This window comes from Polistes canadensis, unplaced genomic scaffold (genome assembly GCF_001313835.1).
Source record: "Polistes canadensis isolate GaletaPanama2010 unplaced genomic scaffold, ASM131383v1 scaffold_17, whole genome shotgun sequence".
In the NCBI taxonomy this organism is placed as follows: Eukaryota; Metazoa; Arthropoda; class Insecta; order Hymenoptera; family Vespidae; genus Polistes; species Polistes canadensis.
Genome location: NW_014569564.1, coordinates 136,244 through 155,932, shown reverse-complemented (window position 1 = coordinate 155,932; position 19,689 = coordinate 136,244). Strand labels below are relative to the sequence as shown.

General features: G+C 34.0%; 1 protein-coding gene and 1 long non-coding RNA gene across 5 annotated transcripts in view; one reads left to right on the top strand and one right to left on the bottom strand.

Annotated features, from left to right (window-relative positions):
- The window catches only part of LOC106793703, a 185,072-nt gene extending 172,957 nt beyond the window's left edge, over window positions 1-12,115 (top strand). For 3 of the 4 annotated variants that reach the window (XM_014760847.1, XM_014760848.1, XM_014760849.1), the window contains 3 exons: window positions 9,499-9,740; window positions 10,009-10,150; window positions 10,239-12,115. In XM_014760847.1, the coding sequence (XP_014616333.1) occupies window positions 9,499-9,740; window positions 10,009-10,150; window positions 10,239-11,017 (1,163 nt within the window). In that variant the 3' untranslated portion in view covers window positions 11,018-12,115. The remainder of the gene's footprint in view (window positions 1-9,498; window positions 9,741-10,008; window positions 10,151-10,238) is intronic. The other variant, XM_014760850.1, reaches the window with a different exon arrangement.
- A 969-nt stretch (window positions 12,116-13,084) lies between these two features.
- Window positions 13,085-14,161, bottom strand: LOC106793705. Its single transcript, XR_001382455.1, has 2 exons — window positions 13,671-14,161; window positions 13,085-13,587 (listed from the first exon to the last, which is right to left on the bottom strand). It is a non-coding gene; the product is annotated as an uncharacterized LOC106793705 (long non-coding RNA).
- Window positions 14,162-19,689: the final 5,528 nt, after the last annotated feature.

The window sequence follows — 19,689 nt, the reverse complement described above, 5'->3', positions numbered from 1 at the left end:
ACGTATTTAATAAGATTTATTAATTATATTTAATTATATAACTATTTACTCGTTATATATATAGATCACTAACGTGATATTTTAATTAAAATATCTTCTTTTCTACCACTTAAATACTATTCACATAAGATATATATATATATAATATATGTACTTAATCATGTAAATTAAAATATTATTTAAATAAGTAACTAATAAGTAAAGAAAATGATAAAATTCTCAACGAAGAGATATTATTATTTTAAATATAATCAATATTAAATATATATATAAAAAAAAGACAAAGACAGCGTGAAGGAGTGAAAGAGGGGTGTGCATTCGTGCATACGCATATAAGAGCTAACAATGTATCTATGCACACACTAGAGAAAACGTACGCGCGCGCGCAGTATAGAGGAAGAGGAAGAGGGAGGAGGAGGAGGAGGAGGAGAAGCGTACACCACGAGAGAAGCATGATATGTTGCCACTGGGTCAAGTTATTTAATCCTGCCGGCATAAACCATAGCAGGCAACGGGAAATTTATGCACCGTGGTACTATGGCAGAATGTGCGCTGGAATACAAGTTCGTACGAAATATTCGCGAATACTCTCACTCACCCCTCATCCCCATCCCCATCCCCCATTTCCCGCACTTATTGTACGCCCTGCGGTAGCAACGCGTTTGGGGATGAAAGCTCGTTACACCACCACCCTATACTTGCTCGATTATGCGAACGCGTTATCGACGCTGACCGCACGAAAATAACTTTGGAATCGAAGCCGATTACCTTTGTTGTTCGTTCTTGCTTTGTTTTTATAATGGTCGGTGGTTTTACGTCTGAATGTTTTCGGATTGAAAACTCGTCGTCAGGTAAAATCGTTTCATGAGTATGCGTATACGCGTATACTGCGTACATATGTGTATGTACGCGTGCATATTCGTATGTATTGGTAGAAAAGGTTGTTTGCACAATTTGAAAGGATTGTTATATTCAAACTTGTGTTACTCGCTGAAATTTGACCATACACCAACAGTAGATAGGAAATATTTTTAAGCTTATGTGTTACATCGTTCTTCGTCAGTATCATTTCTCATTCACCTCCAACCACTCCCCCCCACCCTACACCACCATGCAAAAATATATCTAACTCTTTGTTATCTCTGTAGTAAAACTCGTTATTATTCGATTCACCATTATTCCTTTCAATATGTTTCTTTTGGCAAATATAAATTGTGTTTAACGTTAGATAATATCGTTGTTTGATTTTTTTCATATTTATTATACAAACGATCTAGATACGTTCAAAAAGTAGATAGACAGGAAACACGTACAATGGGAGGGGGTGGGAGGAGTATACATTTGTGGTTAGCTTGTAGCAAAAGTTGTTCTTCCGCTTTGTAAAACTTTTATTTTCTACATATATATATCTTCCGTTATATTTTTTTGTAGTTCTACTTTGTATTTTTTTTATAAAGAGCATAAAAAAGTTTTTACCAGGGAAAACAAGCAGCATTTGACGTGATGGTTCGTGATCTAGGCATATTCTTTTTGCTATAAATATTATTACGAAAATCCATAATTATTATTGAGAGATAATATTTATATATTATATGAAAATTTGTTCTTTTTAATATTTAAAATAAATAGAATACAAAAAAATATCACGTGTGTTGAGATAATTAATCTATTTATGAGATATAAGCAAATAATTTCAAAATCAAATGCAATATCGCTTTAAATTCAAATATTCTATATAAAAAAAATATTTCGAACGTATACGAATGTAAAACATTAGTTGATATTACTAAACGAAAAAATATAAAGTATCGCAAATAGGATCGATCCTTCGGTCTCTTTGCAAATGTAAACTTGGCTCTGGCTACTGTACTATACCCGCCACTTCTGTTGAAACTTGAAATATAGGTTAAATTTACTGCTGGCTTGCCAATATAATGAGCAGCATACAACAATTTTTTTTTAGACAGAACTGTCATCTTTTTTTTTCTTGTTTTTCAAGAATATCACAAAGAACTTTTCTTTTTTTCTTCTTATCACATTGTATTAAAATAATACATGGTATAATAAAAATTAGATCCTATTCAATGATCTTCATATGTACTTATTTTCTATCAATATTCTACAAAACAAAAAGAAAGGAAGAAAAGTTACTCTATGAAAATGAGGTATTGTGTAAAATCTCAATTATTTTTAATTGATAAAAGTTATTTTATCAATCCAATAAATAAAACTCAAGTGCAATTTTTTCTTAAACCGCAATAAATATAATCTGACAATAAGATCGATATATTATACATTCAAATGTATATTACAGTAAATTACAATAATATCGGCAACGTTTTGATTAATTGAATATTACCTGTATTAATACCGTAAAAAAAAGGTGAGGGGAGGAGGTAAATGCATTTGATATCGGTCTCATGACGGTATCGACATTTTCAACAACAAAAAATTGCATACCAACTAGATGAAATAGTGATGGGACGGGGACGGCGGGGAAGGTTGGGGGATGATTATGGGTCTAAAAGAAACGTGCACGATACTTCCCGATCGAAACGACAGTGTTCATTCAATTTGCTCAAGTTTCGCGACGCGAACAATTTAATTATTACCGTTACACACTAAGAACGAAGTTATCGTTAAAGTTATACCCAGCTGTTGCCGTTGCCATAATTGCACGTAGTTACGTAGCTTCGCGCAATCGCCGCTGCTGCATAGTATGTTAAATTAACTTTGGACCAAATAATCTCTTCCAAAAATTAATAACTCCTCGGCGAGGTGTTCACACGGTTAACGTAAAAGCTTGATTATAAAAGTAAATCCTTATTTTAATCGTCTATTATAATGTTTGTTTTTTGTTCTTTTTCTTTTTTGTTTAACACCTAGATTGCCGGAATTCGTCAATTTTATTGCTATATATATATTTAGAAAAATTTACATAATATATTTTCGTTTTCTTTAAACGTATATGTTGCTTTTTGAAATATTATAAAATTATGAAATATTGTATACAAATATTAATTCTATTAATCTAGTGAAAATTTAGTGGCAATCTAGTGATAATGTATAAACGTGTGTAAATAAACAAATAATTTCGTCTACTTGTATTTTTTTCTTTTTTTTTTTCTTAAGTCTCTCAAGCTCATCTAATAGTAAGTTAAAGTGTCGTAAACGTTAGAAGAAATATATCCCTACGGATAAATAAAAACTATTAATTCTTAAAAAGACAACTCTCTCTCTCTTTTTCTCTACGTCACGATCATCGTTACGCGAAAAAGGGATGCGCAACGATAACATCGTTGTTTACGCGCGAAGAATAATACTCCCATCGGTGCTACTGCTATCATTTTGAAACGTGAAATTCCCAACGCGAATTCGTCCTTGACAGAAGGAAAGAGAGAGAGAGAGAGAGAGAGAGAGAGAGAGAGAGAGAGAGAGACACAACCCTTATGAATCGACTCTAATTACGGTCGAGTCGTTGAACGCTCTAATGTGCTGCTTGAGACAACAAAAGGGTTGAACCTAGTAACCCCTTTGCATATTTATCTATAATTAATACAGGGTAGAGGGTGTGGGTGGGGTATTTAAATGAGAATATCTAAATATCTCCTTTATTTATGTTACCGTGAAAATTCTTTCGAACAAATATATAACATTATGTCAAAGGGTGGGGGGGGACATTCTTGTAACAATGAATATTAATTCATTCTGTCAAGAACATGTAATTTTGTTTAATTTTATAATTAATATATAATATATATTATATATATATATATATATATATAAATTTAATTATATATTTTTGCAAAGTTATTATTCCATAAGATAGTCTATTAATTGTGAAGATATTAATTAATATATAATTCTTATTGAGAAAAAATATTTTCAATGATACAATTAGATTGTATTACATGAAATAAACTAGAATAAACAGAAATAACTTTGAAATGGGAGTCGAATCAAAGTTTACGAACTCGATCCTTTCGATAAATTTGTGTTATCGATATAACCGAAGGGAAGAGAACTTGCGTCTATGTTTCATTGTATATATATGTGTGTGTGTGTGTGTGTGTGAGAGAAAGTCAGAGAGGATGAAGTTACAGTCTCCAGAAGCGTTTCAAGATGAGAACCGAGGTTGTAGATCGAAGCTTCTCCAAGTCGGGCAAGTCTTGCAATCTTGGCTAATCAAAGTGCGACCGGTGTGCTTGTGGAAGAAGGGGAGTATAAGGTGAACGAACCTGTCCGTATGTCCCATCGGAAGTGGTCCGATGTCTCTCTTGAGTTATTTCTTCTTCGGGAGAGTAGTACTCTCTTCCTATAGTTTTCTCCTATAGTACACTCCTGTGTGCTTCCCTTACGATGACCGAGAGGAAAGAATTCACGTGATATCCTACTGGGAACCATTTTCTCCTCTCTCTCTTTCTCTCTCTCTCTTTCTTTCTTTTTATTTTTCTTTCTCCCTTTCTCTTCTTTTATCCATCTGTCTTTTTATCTTTTCCATTGTCATGCCTTTCTATCTTCAATCCTTATTAAATCTTTCGCTTTGGAAAAGGGACTTTAATTCCGGACGTATCTTTATCTCTCTCTTTCTCTCTCGTATTTTCTCTCTCTCTCATTCTTTCTCTCTCTCTTTCTCTTACGTATTTTCTCTCTATTATAATGTCGTTAATTTGAAGAAGTTACTTTTAGGAGTTGGCCGACTATCATCTATGAACGTATACACGGAAGGTGCTTCTTTCTCGGAAAACCGTTTAAAAATATTTTACCTTCGTTAGGACAAAGGGACGTAGGACCTTTTTACAGATGTAGAATTCTATTAAGGAACTTGCTTTTGCTTGCTTCTACTCTACTATACGTGCCGGCGTTGCCTGTAGGAAATACTCTTCTTCCGCGTAATTTTACGTCGCTTAAATAAATTGGAAACGTGAGTGAGAAGTAAGATAGTGAATAGATGAGCGGGGCCAGGGGGAAAGAGAAAAAAAAAGGAAAATAAAAAGAGAATGGGTAAGAAGTAAAATAAAGAAGGACGGATGAAAATGGTTTTCTCATATTTTTTATGATTTTTTTTTTCTTCTTTTTTTTTTGCAGCAACCGGTGGCTTCTCTTACATATTTAAAAAGTCACCGGTTTATCCGGTATTATTATTATTATCTTAGTCTTTCCTCTCTCTCTCTCTCTCTCATATTTTTTTTTTTTCACCTAACTTAACGAGTCTAAGTCTAACGTAACGAGTACTACGACGTGGTTTTCACGAATGAGTCGAACTGTCTCGGAGAAACTTGTTAGCACGTGATGATCATAAACTTAGTATGCACGTAATAAAATGTCAGTTCGGCTTTCGAGAAAGCACTCAGCTTTTACTCACTTCCTTCTTTGGATAGTGTGTATATACGTATAGTTATATCCCTCCCAACTGTACACATACGATATATATATATATATATAGAAAGAGAGAGAGAGATGCCGTACAAGGAAAGGGATGTCTGCTGGCGTGCACGTGTAAACGTTTGGAAATTCCAGAACTGTCCTTGTTTCCACGTTCGTCGACTAGATTGCAATTACTGCTAATTAATTGAGCAAAGGGTTGAGTCTGAGGAGTCTAGGGACAAAGCAAGACGACGAGGCTGCTGAATCAACGTTGAAATTGTAAAGGAGAATAAGAGTATCACTTCACTCTACTTCGATATATATATATATATATATATATATAATATAATACTTCCTATACGAATGTTCTTCTAGTCATGCAAATGATAATTATTCGTTAGTTAGTTAGTTAATTGCGTTAACTAATTCGTTCTATCTTTTTTTCTTGTCCACCCTTGAAATAAGAAAACGTTTTAAAAAGTCGAATAATAAATATTATCAAAAGCAAGTTATATTAGATTTAACCAAAAGTTTTGTACGTTTATTGCGTTGAAATTTTACTTTGAAATTGCATAATGGATTATTTTTGTAAAACAAATATACTTTGGAAAATGTTAATTGATAAACGTAGTAATTTGTCGATTCGCCTTAATATTTATTCATTGGAACAAATTGTTCGAACTTTTAGTCTCGAGATTCTTGTGTTAATCACAGGGTGTATATGTATTAAACGTATTAATCGAAGCCAATTAGTAATCCGAGCCTAAATCGTCGATCGTTCGAATAGCACACTAATCATAGCCCCCTAGATTATAATGACCACTCGTCAATTATCGTACAATTGCAAACTGACAAATTGAAAGCGCTCGAGCAATTACCAACCAACCCAACCCAACCAAGTCAAGTTTTAGAAAGTGTGATGCAACGCTCTCTCGAGCGTGAAGTTACCTATCGATGTTCGGTGTGTGATGCTGGTGCCTGCTATCATCGGCGTTGATTGGATTACTTGATCGAGCGCGTTATTAGCTGCTTTTAAAGAGTTCCCCAACGACGAAGATTTAATGACCTTATCTTCGCTTTCGTGCTCTCTTGGAAAACAACGAAAACAACATACAAAAAATTCCCAATGTTAAACAACGATCGTCGCTAGTCATTCTACTCCACATCATAAAATTTACGTTTAAGTTTCCAAAAAGTAAACGATTTTTCATCGATTGTTTATTTCATGAAGGATTATATCCCTACTTATCATAATCCTAATCGTTATGGAGTATCGTTCAATGGTATATTATAGATTGAATACCCCTGTTCCCTTTTTCTTTTCTTTTCTTTTTTGATACTTCTATGATAAATACTTTGGAGCCCTTTTTCCGCGTCCTAATTTAAAGAGACGTAAAAGAAAAAAAAAAAAGATCGAAGAGCCAGAAGAAGCTGATAAGTCAACAATGGAGTAAAACGGACTCGTGTACTTTCTAACTTTTACTTAAAACATTGAAGTATCAACGGCAGAGCGAGTTCAACTGCATCCCCCTAACCCCCATCATCATCACAGAGACAATGGCAAGGTGTGTTCCATCTTAAAACTATCAGTTGACTTGCAAAAAAGTTATTTGCCCTTGAGTAAAGGAATGGCTGCCTGCCTCTGCGTTCAAGGGTTTAGCAGGATGAAGAAGAAGAAAAGAGAAGAAGGGGTGAGGAGGAAGGGGTGGGGGAGGGGTGGATTCGAAGAGCCCGGCAAATATTTGCTGTGAGATTGAGGCGAGAACGGGGTTCGAGAATAGCGTTTTGCAAATAAACCCGAATTTATATATGTATATATATAACAAATATTATTTATACTACAGAGATATGCGTGTGCGTGTGATGCACGTGTGTTACTGGTTGTACGTTGTACATGTGCACGTTGAAAATAAACGCAAAAGGGTCAAAAGGGAAGAGAGGATAACAGATATGACGGATCTCTACGTTCAATATCGACACCAAGCCAACCAACCCCACCCTTTTGGCTTCTTTCGTGTTCTCGAAACCACTGACGTCCTTTCTTCAAGTATGGATACCCGAGTGCTACGAATATTGGCCTGGTGGATGCACTTGAAAACACCAAGAGAAGAAAGAAGAAGATTCGTCAAAGAGAGAAGATTTTCCCTATCGAAAACTTTTGGTGTTATTTGTTTTCCACCTATTTCTCTTCTCGGTTCTGAATATTTATTAAACATTCTCTTGTTTAAACTGTTTCGGTTATTTATTACACGTCAAAAAGGGGATCTCCATAAAAATTACAAATTAAATGAAAAGAAAATTGTGATATAATATTACACCGAAATCCCTTGGATTTATAATTCTGGTATCAACAATTTTTTCTCTTATAATAATAAACATTTAACTTTTAATTTATTAAAACTAATATCGTGTGTTGGACAGATAATTTACGTCTTATTAATCTAACGAAATATATAAAAAATTATTAGTGCATATGAGTTTATTATTAAAGGTATCGAATATATCAACAAAAATATTTATCATTCCTTTGTCATCCCTTTGTGGTATTCTTACGATTCACCCCTATCAAAGTTTTCTTATATTATAACACATCCAAAAGAAAAAAAATGTTTCCTTTTCTTCGTAATTGCGAAGAAAGATTCTTTCTTTCTTAAAAGACGATCTATTATCTTTCGATCGTCGTGTTCAACTGTGAAACATCCTGAATATAGAGTTGCTTTCGTTAAACCAAAAAAACAAAAAGGGGGAAAAGGATATCAAATGATGCTTAGAATCTTTCGCGCATTATTAACTCAATCCTCGGAGGAGGACGTTATTCTTACTTTAAAAAAAAAAGAAAACTATGGAAAAAAAAAACTCTTGAGATTATGAATCCATTTGAATAGGTTGAGCCTTTTGTTAAAGAGGCTACCACAGATATTATATATACAACTATCTTCCCTTACATTCAGTATACTCCTTAACGAGTCCCAACTTCTTTCTCCCCTTTTTCCTCTCTCTCACTCTCTCTCTCTCTCTCTCTCTCTCTCTCTTTCTCTCTCTCTCTACAATTAGCAGCTTTCCAAAGGGTAGTACCCACTTCTGACAACACAGCAGCAGAGCGTACAGCAGAGGGAGGGATTCTCGTTAAACTGGGTCGTGCTTGCCACCCAGAGTTAATTGATAAACAGCCTTAGGCTGAAAATATCTCACCCGGAGATGATACCCTGTAAAATAATTACTCGAGAAAAATAAATATATGTATTATAAATACATATATATATAGACGTAAGTTATAACACCCCTGCATGCAGGTACTCTTTTATTTCCTTTTTTGTTTTTCGTTATTAATTTCTCTCTCTCTCTGTCTCTCTCTTTTTCATCTTGTTGTACAAATATTCGAGGATCATATAACACTTTGTAATTTGTTATTCTCATTGAAAACGAAAATCTAAAAATAACAACAAATTCTCGGAATAGTTGATATCAAATATATATATATATAATACAAATAAAATTTGGGTTTAATTTTACAATAGCGATTTTTATTTTAAATTACGAACAGAATTTTCGTTTTACGTTTATGCAACAAATTTTTACACATTCCCACTCTGTGTATTACGAGTGTGTTGGAAATGGTTGAAGGTAAAAGAGAAAAAAGAAAAAATTGTTTGTCCGTATCTGAGAAAGGTTGGAGAGAAAGAATCTTTTTGAAACGACCACGAAGAAAGGACGAAACAGTCTGTCTGTATTCGTTGTACTTGTTTTACGATCCTAACCCGTACACATAAAGTAGAAAGTACTTTAAAAAGGATGGATTTGAGTTTTGCAGTTGCGTTTGTCGTACTTTACAATTTTGCATTAACATCCGACTACTAGCGAAGGGGGTGGGGAAGGGGAGGGAGGTTCCCACGTCAAATGAAAAAGAAAAAAATACTTCAAGTTTACAGATCCTTTGAGAAAAGTTTAGACAAATTTAATTTGTTTTTAAACAAAACAAAACAAAATATATATATATATATAATATAGTATATTCAGTCGGTTATCTTATTTTCTAAAGAGTTTTACATAATCTGTTTTTATCTCGGTTATGAAAATGTAAACGAAATAGCTATTATAAACTAATATATATAAGTATTATGTGTGTTGCAGGACTATTGTTAGGTGGTGGGCTGATAGTACTAGCATCAGCTCTATCTGACGCGTCGTTGGAATTACCTAGAAAGTATAGTCTGCCTTCAACGACAAATATGCAAACAGACGATAACGGTTTACCTCAGTATCACTACGGTTGGTGTCTCCAACTCTCAGGATTAGCACTCATCCTGGCCAAAGTAGCTGCTCTTTTAACTATGTCCGGATATATGGCACGATTTCCAACAGTCGAAGACATGGTAAATATTTGAAATTCAACTAAACTCGATATTATAAACTCTTTATCATTATTAAAAAATATATATACATACATTTTATCTTATATAGAAAGTTTTATAACGAATAAAAGGTTAAAGATATTCTTTACTTTGGAACATTAAAAAGTTGAAAAGTGAAAGAAAGTAGATACTCGTAATGCTACGCTGAAAGTTAAACATATAATCATGAAATATTATCTTTGTTGGATTTTTCTTCATAATATGCTCTATATTTTTCTTTCGTTTTTAGGTAAGAGTTATGGTACCAGGAGCGGAAAGAAAACTGAGAGAGCGAAGAGGTGTAAGCTCGGAGTACCTCATCAGAGCACATCAAAAGTCACCAGGTCCACCTCAGGCTCGTGGATTTAACCAACCAACGAAAAGTGTACTTGGTACTACGCATAATATATATATATTTAAGTATCTTATTAAGTTTTGAATGAAAATAAAGTCTAAATAGAAACGCAATTAATGTTTTAGCTCCCCAGAGAGTAGCAGAAGAAGGAACTTCTCTACTGTGTAAGTCAGCACCTGATATTTGTGCTTCCAACCCACAAGCAATCAGCTATGTGGATAAAGCAGATCTCTCCCACGTTCTTCCAGCTTATCCAGATCCAAAGAATACCGATCCTCGATACACTTTCGTCGATAAACCAGATGCCAATGTTATCGACTCACAATTAAGTGGCTTCGTCGATAAGGAAGGTCTCATTGATTCTAGAATTTTATCCGATTCTAGACAAAATATGATCGCATTTAGCGAAAATAAGGAACAAACTCTCAATCAAGAGCCACGTTATACGGAATACGCTGCAAGAGCTACCGAGACAAACGTAATTGATTCCAGATTAAGTGGTTTTGTTGAAAAAGAAGGTTTGCTTGATTCAAGGCTAGCAGGATATGCCGAGAGGAACGAATCTTTATTGGATACACCTCTTGGTTACGATTCACGTTACAATAGTTTAGCTGGACAAACTGTACCTATCACGTTGAAACATCACAATACATCTGTATCAGCGATCCAATCTCAATATATTTATCAAAATTTTGGTACGATACATTCTGGTATTTTAAGGGTATCCGAACCTGGTACAAGTTCGAGCTCTAATTCAAGTCAAAGAAGTATGACCTTGCAGAATCCAAAACGAAAATCGCAAATTGCTCAAAATACTTTTAGTACGATGGAATGTGAGAAAAGAAAACAACGGGGTCCTGGTTTAGTAGGAAAGGCTGGATTTTATGCTGGTAGTGCCGTATGACCACCACCACCTCCTCCGACGCCAAGGTAACTCCACGAGGAAGAAACGCCACTTTAGTTCGAATCAAGAGAATTCTTTCAATGGCGTTTTAAATAATATTGGTCGGAGGAAGAGTGTTTTTAAACGAGAAATCAAAAAAAAGAAAAAAGAACAAACTAAGAAAATAAACGAACAATGGATGCAACATTATCATCGGTCGATAGTGCAGATCCCTTACTTTTTTGAACGTTTCCGATTCAAGCTGCTTGATAATTCAGATCACTGCCCTATTATGCGTGATAAATTATACCAACAGTCGGATTTACAAGTTCCTGTGATAATATCCCTGCCCAATGATACAAGAAAAAACATCAATATCTTATTACTACTAATGTGATAAAAGTTATGTTGTGGTCATGAAACAAATGCTGCCATGCTAATCGATGCCATAACTTGATTTATACCAAAATGATGAACTCGATGGTCACTCGAAACCGCAACGTCGGATCCAAAAAAATCTGTACATAGAATATTTATCCTAAAAATTAGATATATAATCGATGTGAGGAGTAAGAAATGAAAAATACATAGGTCTTCGATAAATTTATATTAAACGAAATGGATCATCGAAGTATTTGACATTCATGAAATCAATATTAATCTAACTACTAATGAAAGGATTATCAAAAAGTTACGATACGATGAAAGGAATAAAGGAAAGAAGGACGAAATGAAAACGATAGTAGTTTGCTTAACATAGATGTAGCGTAAGTGTAAATGATACACCATGTGAGGTGGCGAAATACATGTTCTGCTCATTGCTGGCAAAATTTCACGTACTATTTATATTATATAAAAACATTTCCTCTATTTCCCATTGAAAGAAATAGTTCGTGATTTTTTGCGTATCAAGAAAAAGCATTTAAATCAACTGACTACTCTCAATCAAAAAATAAAAAACCAAAAAATAATTAAATAAATAAATGAATTCCCCAATGTTATAATCGTTGCAATCATTGCTTAAATATGTTCTACGTTACCATTATCATGATTTATCATTTATAAATACTTGAGAATTTGAACTAACGTCTATGGTGTATTGAAAAAAAAAAAAAAAAAGAAAAGTCATGTCATCACCGTCGTGATTAATGCAAATAAGTAATCAGTAAAATTTGATCATAATCGAATGATAATTTTCACTCGTGTTTCGATAACATAGTCAACGGAACAAAAAGTAATAAAAGTAATTATAATCGAGAAAGTAAACATAAGTAATCGATAACATTGTAATATATTTGATGGTCGATACGAATTCCGTTAATTTACGTGTGTGGTGTGAACACGTATAATCGTATTTATTAAGAAGAACATCATGATGAATAATAAGAGCTCGTCTATGTTCTACGTGAAAGAAATTGCCACTGACACGTTTTCATTATTATTGTTAGAATACGTATGTACTTATTTACGTATATCACGTTCTTTAACTAATCATTACGGTAACTTAAATTAAATGAAAATTATCGATACTATATGATACGACAAGATTTTCAACTTAAAGAAAACCTAAATTATATGCTTCGTGAAAATGCAAATAACGTTTACACAAGTACATCAATACCGGCAATTAAAAAGCTCGTTATTTACATAGTATTTAAATTTATCGCGTGTCCGGTCCGTGGCAATATCTTTTATCGTATTTACCAATTTCTAACATATCAGGGCAAAGGAAAAAAAATATTTACGTTACCTGTACGATAATAAGCTGACTGCCGTCATTTACTTTCGTCTACTTTGTAATTTATTTTCTAGTTGTTTCTCCCTTCCCTTCCTCACTCTTTCCCTCCCTATTTTCTTATTTGCTTAGAAGATATTTCTCTCGCGAAAAGAGAGAAACAAATGTACGATTTCGAAAACCGATAATCGACGTACATTTGTTAAACAGCAATTTTTCTTTTTTTAAACAGCCATATACATTTATTGTATAATATGTCACTTTGCACTGCATATAATTATATTGTATAATGATCGTAGATGAATGTAATAAAATGTTTCTTTTGTAAAAAAAAAAAAAAAAAAAAAAAGAAAAAAATAAAAAAAAAAAACCCACGAAGACATTTCATTTCGTCGTCCTGTATCATAAATAACTAATTAATAAATTATGAGAGCAACATTTATTTCCCTATTACATTCCTTTTCGTTAACGAATAAATAACAAGAAAATAGAGAAAGATATTGAATATAATCAAAACACTTGTAATTCGTATAAAGATATAAAAGTATACAAAACTCATGGATCTAAAATAACTTTTGCAATATGATTTTAGAAATGTATTAATTTAAAAATAAAAAATGCAGAAATTATTGTCATTATTTCATTTTTAATCGAATAATTGTTAACTCATGATAATCTCGAGGAAGTAGATAACGTAGGGAAATAGGGATGGAAGTAAATTTTAGAAAGCATTCGATAGATGGCTCGTATCCACCATGTTTTGCATTATATCCGGCTGGTGGACCGGCCCACTCCTAATGTTTAATTAACACCGCATAATTGCTTGGCCAATTAGAGCACATCGTTTAATATTAATCTGCAATTTGAATTCATTTCAATGCGGTTAAAATTTATTGAATACATAATTAATGCCGCATGTTACGAATGCAGGATACCCACGAGCGTGAACCAAAGCTCAAGCCGGCTTAGCGTGCAAACTCAACCCACCAACCAACCAAATGATTTATTTATATTAGACGGACACTACTAGGTAGAAAGATGGTTCGCGTTGGTTTACATTGAAAACTTCCAAGAAAGAGACTTAATGGTCTATAAAAGAGACACGTATTACTATACCATAGTAGTACTGGCACGTTTTCGATATTCTTCGTCTATTCTTATTCTCATTCTTCTTCTTCTTCTTTCTAACATCGATAATAGTTGGCAAGAAAACCGAAAATGTATGTCCGTGTATCTTTCGCAAAGTTTACTTCTCAACTATAACTTCAAGAATACGTATTATGCGTGTATAGTATATATATATATATATACTTTTATAACGTTGAAACAGACAAATATACGCGGAAAGTTTAAATTTGATTTCTAACCTCACTTCTACGAACCGTATTTCCGTATTTTCTTAAAATAGTAAAACCTATTATGACTCTATACTTATTATAATATTCATATCTTACAACGATGTTCTTCATCTAAGTTATCTTAACTATTACTACGAAAGATCTTGCAATGTTGCTTACAAATCTTCAACAATCTTTCAAATACATATACTATACATAATATATATTACATACATTGTATTAAAATATAATTAAAAAAAGAAAAAAGAAACAATATGATTTTAAAAATTTTAAATAATACACATAATAATTATCTTATTCGTTGTCGTTATAATATCGAAAATTGATCTAACGAAATTCTTGACGTTGAGATCGAAATGAAAAAAGAAAAAAAAAGAGAGAAAAGAAAGAAAGAAACAAACAAACAAACAAAGAAAAAAGAGAAATGAGATGAAACGTTATTTGTCTCTGTTATTTACTTGCGGCAATCATCCTATATTGTCGTACGTTTCTCTTTTTCCTTTGCTATCAACCCTCCTCTCGTTCGAATATCCAACGAACAACCCCTTTTCGGTAATCTCGCACCCTCGGCTCGTTTCTCCTTCCCCTTCCTCATCTTCTATCTCCCTCTGTTCATCCACCAACGAGTGGTATCGGTATTCTCCCTCTAATCCAATTAAAAACGGCGTAGGATCGCACGAAACAGAGCGGCGGCGCATCGACCACGAGAATTTTAATTGATGTTACAGGTACGAGAGGGTAGGTAGGCAGGTAGATGCCGCGGTACGCGTAGGAGGAGGAAGAGGATTGCAGATAGAAAGAGGAGACTAGGTAGAGGAAGTAAAAGGGTTGAAGAGAATCGAAAATAGGGATTGGGGGGGCTATGGGGGGTGGGCGGGGGTTGTGTTGTACTATAGCAGGGATGATAGTGTGCCACCAAGGCACGTTCTCGTTCACGAGCTCCGAACTTTTGCCAACCCTCTCGTTCGGATCCAAATACATGAATATCCTCATCCATCCCAAACCCCCTCCACACCCCACCCCTCGTGTCTGTTCAACGTGCTTACAAAAGTCACGTTAATCATCGACCGCCACTTCATCTTTACAAACACTTTTGACACGACGACGAAAACGAAGACGGGTTTGAAACTCGTAACGAAATCGAAATGGTTGATAAATGTTTTTATAATAATAAATCATAGTTATTATTACTTTATTCTTTTTTCTTATTTTGTTTTTTTTTTGTTTTTTTTTTCGTTTTCATAAATAATCAATATTTTGTAACACGCGTTTTTATTCGATTACATACAATATATTATTTTATTCCTGCTATTTGTCTTTTATTTAATTTCATTTGAAATTATTCACACGAGAAATGTCTGATTTTTATTTATAATATATTATCCAAATTTTATTCACCAACACGCGGATAAATTTACAAAATAATATTTCCGTCTAAATTTAAAATACTTGTTTTTTTTTCTTCGCGTTCGTTTAAGATTAACCTGATCAAATATATTTGTCGTCAATATTTTGCTGGACGTTAAAAAAGGAGCAAAAAAACAATCCTTTCTTTTTTTATCTAGCTAGATATTCTAAATAAATGTTTTCATGCTATCTTCCTTCGTCTTCTTTATTCCGTATTAACATTTTCAAGGAGAGTGAGAGAGAGAGAGTGTGAGAGAAATAGAGGGGGGAGGGAGGAGGGGCGTCGAGAGTCGAAGGATATCTTAATCCTTTTGGCCATCTATCATCGCAGAGAGAAAGAGAGAGAGAGAGAGAGAGAGAGAGAGAGAGAGAGAGAGAGTCTACCGGTTAGGCCGATTCTATCTTCTTCCGTTCGTTTCTCGTTCTTCTTTCTTTCTTCATTCCTTTATTCGTTTTCTTCCTTTTTCATTTTTCTTTTCTTTTTCTCACGCACCACCCTTCGCAGTAACTGTAGCCTTTTGTTACCTTGTTTAATAACTTATGATGAATGTACCCTCGCTCTACTTTGCTTCCACTTAGTTTTTCTTTTTCCATAACAACTCCGGTGTCTCAACAGGACCAACGTAGATCCACCCTTTTCCCTCGGGTCTTAAAACGTCCTTTTATACCTTTAGTGTCTTTATCATATTACAAATTAAAATAATACATTCCATGAAACTTCATTATATTGTTTATCCTACAACCTACAAACTGACAAACGGAACATTGAATATAAGAAAATAAAATACAAAACAAAATGTGTCGATGTTAATAATTAACGCGTGTTAAAAAAGACGTATATATTTGTTTGTATTTTTATTTAAAATAAATCAACTTTTCATTTAGGTCAGAGCGTGTTAATGGTACATTCCATCGAGGTTTCTAGTTATTTGAATCTAAAATTACTATATGAAATTCGCGTTTCCAATTATCATTAAAGTCGTGAGACAGATGATAGTCGTACGAGTTGGATGAGTAAACCGTGGGTTTTACCTTCAAACGTCGAGAGGTCACTATGCATGTTCACTCACCCCGTGAACGCAAATAGAACGAACGGAGGGGTGGAAGTGGTGCTGGTGATGGTGGTGGTGGTGGTGGTGGTGGTGGTGGTAGGTACTCTTATCTGGTCAAGAGAACGATGGAGGGAACGTATTAGTAGCCGGTATTAAATTATGGTCAGCCTGAGGCAACCTTTTGCCTGCCGCCAGTGATACCGATGTTGCAACGATAACAAACAACAACCTGGGCCTCTCTTCCACCAACCCTCCTCTCTCGCGGAATTAACCCTCGAGATTGCCGGTGCTTTCGAAGGATAATTTCATTTGGCAGCGAGTCCTGGCTCCCGATGTTGCTTCACTATGCTACGGGGTTCTGGCCTGCGTGCTATACTTTTCTATCTCTTTTTTTTTCTTTCTTTCTTTCTTTTCTTCTTTCTTTTTCTTCTTTTTCTTTTTTTTTTACTCTCTCCGAGACCATTTTTTCGTTTGTTCTACTTTTTTCTTTTTTTACCAATTCTTTCGTAGTCTACGTTACTTCCAACGGAACTATCACAATTACGTTGCTTTCTTTTTTTTTTTCAAATGACTTTTAAAGTTTGCTTTATATATTAGTTTTGTTAATTATCGTTAATTAATATATAATAATTGGCGTATCTTGAACCGAAGTTCATTCCAATTGGAAGATTTGTTTGTTTTTTTTTCTCTCTTTTGTACAAATAAATTGTAAACTTTTCATTTCGAATAAAAAAAATTGTAAAAATGTTAGATATCACGCGAGGCGGTAGTTATAATCGTTATAACCCTCCCCCCTCCACCTCACTTCCGCGGCTTTCTAGGCTAATTTCATTTCGGAGAATTTCTAAGAGGGGAAAAAGAATAGAAACGAGCACTGAAGTAAAATATGCTTGACCGCAGTTTGCTTCTATCTGCGAAACATTTTTCCCATTTTTCGGCCATTCGCTTCTTTTTAACGTAAAACCAGTGCTTTTTAGAGAATTGCGAGCCGCGGGCTAGGTTACCGCCCTTATCTATACGAATTTTTACCGTCTAGCATGGACCACGGTTTCGATGATTTGCTACCTTTGATTACCTTCCGATGTAATTCATCTAATATAAATATATCCATCTTTTTCTTTTTTTATGATTTTTTATTACATTTTGTGTAAAGAGAATGAAATACGTACGATCGTGATATGATTAGTTGGCAACGTTTTGAAGAATAATATGACATACACTACTTCTATATATATTCTTATGAAAAGATTTAATGTTTCTTTTTTCAAATTTTTGTTATAAATATTCATCCATCCACGAGATTCTACGAGGAGAAAATTTTTTTCTCGAAAAAAGAAGCGCAGAAAATTATTCCATCCAATTGAGAAAAGTTTGGAAAATGAAAAGGTGAAAAAAACAGACCTACGTCTGGAGGCATTTACGGTTACTTCCGAGGGTATGTGTGTGATAAACGCCTGAAATACCTAAAAGTTAGAAGAGGGTTTGCCACGGAGCCAAGGGGTCAGGATAAGGGCTACTTCTAGGGCAAACGAAAAAAAATAACCTTTTCGTTGTTAGTTGTCCTTTCGGACGACGGACGAATGAATGAATGAAGGTTCCGAAAACGTCTCCATTTGCCAGACAAAAAAGGTTCGACCTTTTCGTTTTTTTTTTCTTTTTCTCCGAGTCTATCTTCCATTCTTTATTCCAAGGGTGGTTAATTCGTAGTATTTCAAAAATCGTTTTCGATATGTTGATTTATTTCAAAAAATTTCTTATTAACATATTATTTCAAATATAATTTCGTCAGATATAATTGATAATTGTTATATCTTTTTATTTTAATTCTTTTTTCTCTAAAATAAAATGTCTTGAAATTATGTTTTAACCAGTTAACTGTGTCGATCATTTTGCAAAGTGCGCCCTAGTGTGTGTCGCGATAATCAAGCGATGACGGATATAGTCGTCAAACACAGAGTAAGTGGCATTGTTGAAATATTGGGTCAAAAAGACGACTTTATTTTAGAAAATGAATGAATTTATGAGTAATATTTAAACAAAGGATCAACGTAAAGCTATATTTACACATAATTAACGAAAAACTTAAAAAAAATCAAATATTTAACAAACAAACAAACAAACAAAATTTTTTTTTTTTTTTTCTTTGGTTAGACATCGCGGACATCATCGCAGATGGAGAATCTAATATCCTTTGTTTTTTTGGTTATGACACGTCAAAATAATAATCGGGATAATCAAAGATCTAGTGTCCAACTCAAATTATCTATAATTTTCATTTGTTTATTTCATTTCATCCTGACCCCTAAACATTCTAAACATATTAATATTTACGAATATAATTTAATTTTCGCCAGAATTACAATTTAAATATCAAATTGTATCAAAATTTTACGCATGACGGATATAGCCGTCAAAACACAAAATTCTGCCATTCCTCCATGACGGATATAGTCGTCAAACACACTTAACTGGTTAAAATATAATTTCGTCTGATATAATTGATAATTGTTATCTCTTTTTATTTTAATTCTTTTTTCTCTAAAATAAAATGTCTTAAAATTATGTTTTAAAATATATTTAGTGACAATTAAGTCATAGTGAAGATCGTCCTTGAAAATTGGTCTTCGAGTAGTATCGTATCGTAGCTTCCAACATCCGAATACGAAGGAAGGAAGCAAGAAGTTTTGGTGAGGTAAGCGCCGCCTGCAGTTGCTATGGCGACAGGACCGTCTAAATCCACGGAGCACCCTTGCGTAGCGCACTACGAGGGTAGTTCGAGGGACGTTGGGGGTGACAATGGAGGCGCTAAGCCTGGAGATTTGCACGAACCACGCCGGTTGGTCGGTTCATTGTTTCAACGCCGGCTCTGCCGGAAAACGTATAACCTAATCTCTCACTCTCTACCCCATTACTTTTTTTTCCTTTTCTTTCATTTCTCTTTTTCTCACTCACTCTCTCTCTCTCTCTCTCTTTCTGTTTTCGTTTGGTCTTCCTATCTCGTTCTAGTTTTTCCATTCCCTTTTTTTTCCTACACCCTTAGCGCTTGTCCGAGTAAGACAAAAAAAAATGACCAATCGAACAACTCGTATGAAATAGAAACGTTCACGAAAACTTATAACTAAATACGAGTATTAATTTTGT